The sequence below is a fragment of the Etheostoma cragini genome, chromosome 12 (genome assembly GCF_013103735.1).
Source record: "Etheostoma cragini isolate CJK2018 chromosome 12, CSU_Ecrag_1.0, whole genome shotgun sequence".
Lineage (NCBI taxonomy): Eukaryota > Metazoa > Chordata > Actinopteri > Perciformes > Percidae > Etheostoma > Etheostoma cragini.
Genome location: NC_048418.1, coordinates 20,572,177 through 20,578,389, shown reverse-complemented (window position 1 = coordinate 20,578,389; position 6,213 = coordinate 20,572,177). Strand labels below are relative to the sequence as shown.

Sequence of the window (6,213 nt, the reverse complement as noted above, 5' to 3'; positions counted from 1 at the left end):
CACACACACACACACACACACACACACACACACACACACACACACACACACACACACACACACACACACACGCACACCTTGTATCCTCACATCCACTCTCTCATTTGTTTCCCGCCCACACTGGCATACAGTTGTATTACCACACCCAAGGCATGAAAGTCAACTGTACGACAAACAAGAGAGCAATTCTTCACTCTGTGATGAGGTTTGACTTTTCAGAGCATCACAGTAAAGTTTTGCCAGCTCTTCTGACATTTTAAATGCACCTCTAGTATTCAGATTGAAGTCCTTGATATAACACGCTAACGAGAATGACACAATGTTACCATGTTAACTTGCTTGTTAACTGCTCGACGTGTCTACCAATTGTGACCAGTTCAACCAAACCCAGATTTACTTTTACTTATGTAAAAAACTTTTCGATCACAGAAGAGGTCAAATGTAGAGCAGTACTGATCCCACTTTTTTTCTTTTTGGATACCTTCACGCTAGTCTTGCATTGCCAGACCTGTGTGCACAGCGCTGTGGAGCAAGGTCTGGCTAAACCAACCACAAATTCTGGAATTGTAGAAAAAAAACACTCTGGGTTGATTGCATCTCTTTAAACAATCACAATCGTCTTGTTATTTCCCGTAGTGTAGGGATTTTGAGAACGGCAACACACAAAGATTGGTAGGTGAGGGACATGTCTGGCAATTGTCCTGGAAATGTACTCCCATTAATCCAGACTACCTCTATGTAGATACAGAGTACCAATCCAGTACCAGTGCTCTATTTACCCCAGATTTAGAATCTGTATATTTCCCTGCATGGAACTCATTGGAATCCGTTTAATATGAGATAATAAGATAGATAAGATACTTTGTTGTCCCTGAAGGGAAATTTGTTTGGGACTCTGTCCGCAGCTTTACAAATACAACACAAAATACAGCAAATAAGCATCTCTCAGCACTAGCTCTCATGCAACACATATGTTTTCATACACATTAGACTGGTACCTGTATAGTAAGCACATTAACTTCTCCTTTCATTGGCACTTTGTAATTGAACAACCCCGTTCTCTGCGATAAATCCAGCACAGCCCTTACACAACATGAGGTAACATGAGGCCACAGATGTTTGCCGTGCTAAAAACTCAGTCTGCAACACGCAGAGACCTAATGAAGGACATTTAAAGCAAAAACTCCGAATGTTAAGACAGTGATGAAAACACTGCATTTACTGTGGACAAGTCATGCCATGTCCGCAAACTGAGGACTGTCTAAGACGTAGTAAAATCACTAAATAATTCACAAGAAAAAAAAAAACATTTATTAGAGAAAAGCTTGAGAAAGAAACATTTTTGCAGAAAGGAATACACACATGGTGCGCAATGACTGCCAGGTACATTTCTCTGACTAGTGTAAAGAGCCTTGAAGAGGTCAAATGATATTTAAAAAAAAAAACAAGGGAAAAAGTCTAGAAAACTAAATTTTTTGGTCAGTGTAGCAAAAATATATATTTTTCCCTTTGCTATGCTGCTAATCACTTTGCGACCCCTTGTGGGGTTCCTAATTACTTATTTGTGAGAGGTTCAGCTCAGGACACAATAAAATATTACAGTTAGATTGAGATTAGCCTTATTGTGTTCAATAGGTGTTAGGTATGTTTTTGTGGCTAATAAACTTCTCTGCTGGGACGCACACAAACATATATAATCATTGTTTCATGTTAAAGAGTATTTGCCTCAGCACTGCAGCTTTAACCGCTTGGAAATATTTCTGTTGCCAGGAAACATTTGAAGAGATTTTTCAGCCGAGTCTTAATTCGCTGGCAGTTACTGTTTGTGTGTCCGTGTTGCCCAAAAATTGCACTGCAGCACAACAATGATCAGTTGGAGCCTTGCTCATTACAGAGTAACTACTGTTTGGCTCCATGTGGAGGCCGACCACACCACGCTGAGGTAATGTTGTGATGAGGGCTGTGGTCTTCAGGTCGTGTCCTAATACGGATGATTGTTTTGCAAAAAGTCCAAAAAGTTTTTTCCTGAATTAAAAAAAAGGAGGAGATGTAGAAAAGGCCCAAATCATCTTCATAGCTGTCATAATAAGCAGCAGAGTTGGGTTTGTTGTTGGCGTTATAAGATTTATGAAGGTCTATGAGCCAAATGCATGGTTACAATCCCACTTCACCCTTTACTGCCCTATTTGTGACTGTTATACATGAAAAACATGTATTGGAAGTTCTTTACACTGAGAATAGACTTTAAAATAAAAGGGTGTTTAGTAAATTGTTGCCATGCAGTATAAGAGATTTGTGAGATTATACAACATAAAACAAAGCCTTTTTTGTCATGTGTTTGTCATTTGTTTTTGTCAACAATGCCTGTATATTGTCACAGACTTTAGAAATGTATCATAAACCATTGTAAAATAATTGAACAAAAGGCAGCCTTGACATAGATTTTTTGTTTTTAATTTGAATCTATTTGAGGTGAAATAAATACAATATAAAGACTAACACTAAATTATAACAATATAAAACAAATCAATATACAGTGGGCCTCAAAAGTTTGGGCAAGCCAGGTATACATTTGTATTAATGTGCATAAAGAAGCCAAGAAAAGATGTAAAAATCTCCAAAAGGCATCAAATGACAGATTAGACATTTGCACAAAATGTCACAAAAAGTCAGATTTTATTTTCATCATTTACACTTTCAAAATAACAGAAAACAAAAAGATGGCGTCTGCAAAAGTTTGGGCACCCTGCAGAGTTTCTAGCATGCACCGTCCCTTTGGAAAGCTGAGACCTGACAGTGTCATGGATTGTTCTCAATCATCGTCTGGAAAGACCAGGTGATGTCAATCTTATGGTTTTAAATGCCCAGACTCTTCTGACTTCGCCCCAACAACCAGCACCATGGCTTCTTCTAAGCAGTTGTCTAGAAAACTGAAACGGAAAACAGTTGACGCTCACAAAGCAGGAGAAGGCTATAAGAAGATAGCAAAGCGTTTTCAGATGCCAATATCCTCTGTTTGGAATGTAATTAAGACATGGCCGTCATCAGGAACAGTGGAAGTTAAAGTAAGATCTGGAAGACAAATAGCTCGCAGGATTGTAAGAAAAGCAAGTCCAAACCCACGTTGGACTGCACAATCCATCCAGAAAGACCTGGCAGACACTGGAGTTGTGGTACACCATTCCACTATAAAGGGATACTCGTACAGAAATGGTCTTCATGGAAGAGTCATCAGAAGAAAATCACTTCTACGTCAAATCAGCGTTTGAAGTTTGCAAATGAACATATAGACAAGCTTGATGCATTGTGAAAGGTGAGGTTAAAATATAACTTTTGGGCCAGAATGAGCAGAGGTACGTTTGGAGAAGAAATGGTACAGAGTGTATGAAAAGAACCTCTGTCCAACTGTTAAGCATGGGGGGGGGGGGGGGGGGGGGGGGGGGGGATCAATCATGCTTTGGGGTTGTATTGCAGCCAGTGGCACAGGGAACATGTCACAAGTAGAAGGAAAAATGGATTCAATAAAATTTCAGCAAATACAAGGTATTAACTCTGCAGGGTGCCCAAACAACGCCATTTTTTTGGTTTTCTCTTATTTTGAAAGTGTAAATGATGGAAATAAAATCAAACTTTTTGTGGCATATTATACGAATGTCTGATCTGTCATTTGATGCCTTTAGGAAATGTTTTCATCTTTTCTTGGCGTCTTTATGAACATTAATACAAATTTATAACTGGGGTGCCCAAACTTTCGAGCCCCGCTGTAAATGTGTTTCATTCAAAGGAATAGTTCTACATCTTGGGAAATGCATATATTCACTTTCTCACTGAGAGATAGATGTTCAGATTGATACCACTCTATGTCTCTACGCTAAATATGAAGCTACCACCAGCAGCAGGGTAGCTTGGCTTAGCATAAAGGCTAGAAACACATGGAAAACAGCCCCCTAAAACCACAACGTGTCATATTTTTGTACGGACTAAACAAATAGGATATAATGTGGTAATTAAGTAGCTTAAGATGTGCTGTTAGGTGAATTTTTCGACAGGCAGGCTACCGGTTTCCCTCTGTTTCCAGTCTTTATGCTAAACTAAGTTAATCTAATCCTCTCTTGACTTTGTCTTCATATTTACTGTTAACAGATATGAAAACGTCTCATCTAACTCTCAGCAAGAAAGTTATGAATCATATTCCCAACAGTTGAACTACTCCTTTAAATTAAATGTTACAAAATGCTGCATTGTTTCAAAGACATTGAGCGTGCACTTCCTGAAGAGAAGTTCCAGTTGCATGCATATTCCATATGGAATCAATTTGCAGATCAGGAAAAATCAAGAAAAGTAGATGTGTAACGAATGAATGATGTAGCCATGTTTATGATTAAAAAAAAAAAGGATCTTTTTGTACCACAAAATGTGTTTACAGTATTTGGATGGATATCTAATGAGTCTTTCTCGTGCCAGATGTGAAAGAACAGCACATTTTGAGAGCTAACTGTCATGTTGCGGTAGAAGAAAAAAAAAAGATTAATGTGAGATCACATGACCCCAAAACCCACAATGCATAATATAAAAAGAACAAAAGAAAAAAAGTTAAATTTTGTTTAGTGGAGAGCAGCCAGAAGATAATTGTTGCCAAGTGGAATAAAGGTGTATATTACTCACTGTAAACTCTTCATTAGCAGTATATTTATAATAGAAAGTCTGATCAACTTTTGTCCACAACTTTGACTTTTGCCAACAAGAGCAAACTGTGTTTGCTTTCAAGTGTTTTCAGCCTGTGCTCTGATTTTGTGATGCTTGCCACTTCCTTTTCTTAAAACCATATTCTGAGCCCAGCGTTTGTCTGTCTTATTATTCTTTCTATCAGTTACAGATAACCACCACTCAATCAGCACCCACAGCCCACCATCCTCGGCCAATCAGCGGGCTGGGATGCATTCCCCGCCACCACGGAGGGCCCCCTCCAGAGAGTTCATTGGGACCTATGAGAGCCTGCCGGCACGCTCTGTACAGGTAAGACAAGCTGTTTAAAAGTCCTGCTTGATCACAAGGAGAAATACCGGTATTTTGGTTCATTCTTGTATTTTGGGTATCTATTAGAACATGTTCACATGTTTAATGAAAAAAAAAAAACATTTGACTACTTTCACTACTATCCTGTCTGTCTGAATATCCCTGTATTCACTCTCTGTCTGAAACGCTCCATTTTAGCATCTGTCTCTTTGAGCCCCCCTTGCAAAAAAAAACCAGTCTGCTCTAATTGCCCTGTGAAGAAAATATGGTGCACCTTTGCAAAGGTAGTACTCAAGGCGTGGGTGGAGATACGCAGAGGAAGGGGAGCCACATCTGAACAGCTTATTGAATCCCATGTTTTCTGATCTAGGCAGCCCACAAAAAACTGACTGGGTTGTTCTTATTTGGGGTTTGGTAAGCACTCCAGCTACCTTAAAGCACTGAAAAAGCAAGTTTTTCATAATGTGAAAAAGATCTCCATTTTCGTTCTTTCTGGCATGCCATGGGTGCCATACAGCAATAAGTGGTAGGCCTAATTGCAGGTGTGCTTTTGGATCTAACTTCCACTTTCAATTGTTAGTGTTAGTTTTATTGTTTGTGGTCATCGCTCTTTTTTTAGTTTGTTCGTCCATAGTAGGCGTTTACAACGCTAGCAGAGACCAGAAAACACAGTATGCCCCTTTACATCCAAGAGAGGGGAAGAGCGAGGCTGTTGCTTTAGCTCTGCCTATGCTCTCTGGCGGACCAACCACTGCTGGGTGAGGTGGGGGGCAACAGAAAGGGCTTTCAGTTTGCGCATGACACATAGTCTTTGTTGTGCGCGTTTCTGGATTGGAGTGACATGTTCCTTGAGTTTACTGTCTATAATGAGTCCCAGGTATTTTAAACTGCTGACCTGTCCACCTGGTTGACTGTGGATGTGGGTATGGTTCAGTCCATGTGGGGATTTGGGTGTGTACATGACCAGCTCTTTTGTTTTGTGTATGTTTAGTTGAAGGGAATTGTCCTGACACCACTGTGAAAACTGTAATATTGAGTCCTGGTACACGGTGATGGAGTTGTTGTTGTTATGTAATCCAGCTATGGCAGTGTCATCAGCATATCTGTAGTACTGTATGTAGTGACGGCTCATAGGCTATTGCAGTCCTTGGTGTACAGGGTGTAGAGGAAGGGGCTGAGTACTATGCCCTGGGGGGG

At 39.9% G+C, this 6,213-nt stretch overlaps 1 protein-coding gene across 1 annotated transcript in view; it reads left to right on the top strand.

Moving 5' to 3' along the window:
• nfatc4 (nuclear factor of activated T cells 4) overlaps positions 1–6,213 on the top strand; it is an 18,057-nt gene that overhangs the window by 1,008 nt on the left and 10,836 nt on the right. Inside the window, exon 2 of the mRNA XM_034888682.1 lies at positions 4,871–5,016. Coding sequence (XP_034744573.1) covers positions 4,871–5,016 — 146 coding nt within the window. The remainder of the gene's footprint in view (positions 1–4,870; positions 5,017–6,213) is intronic.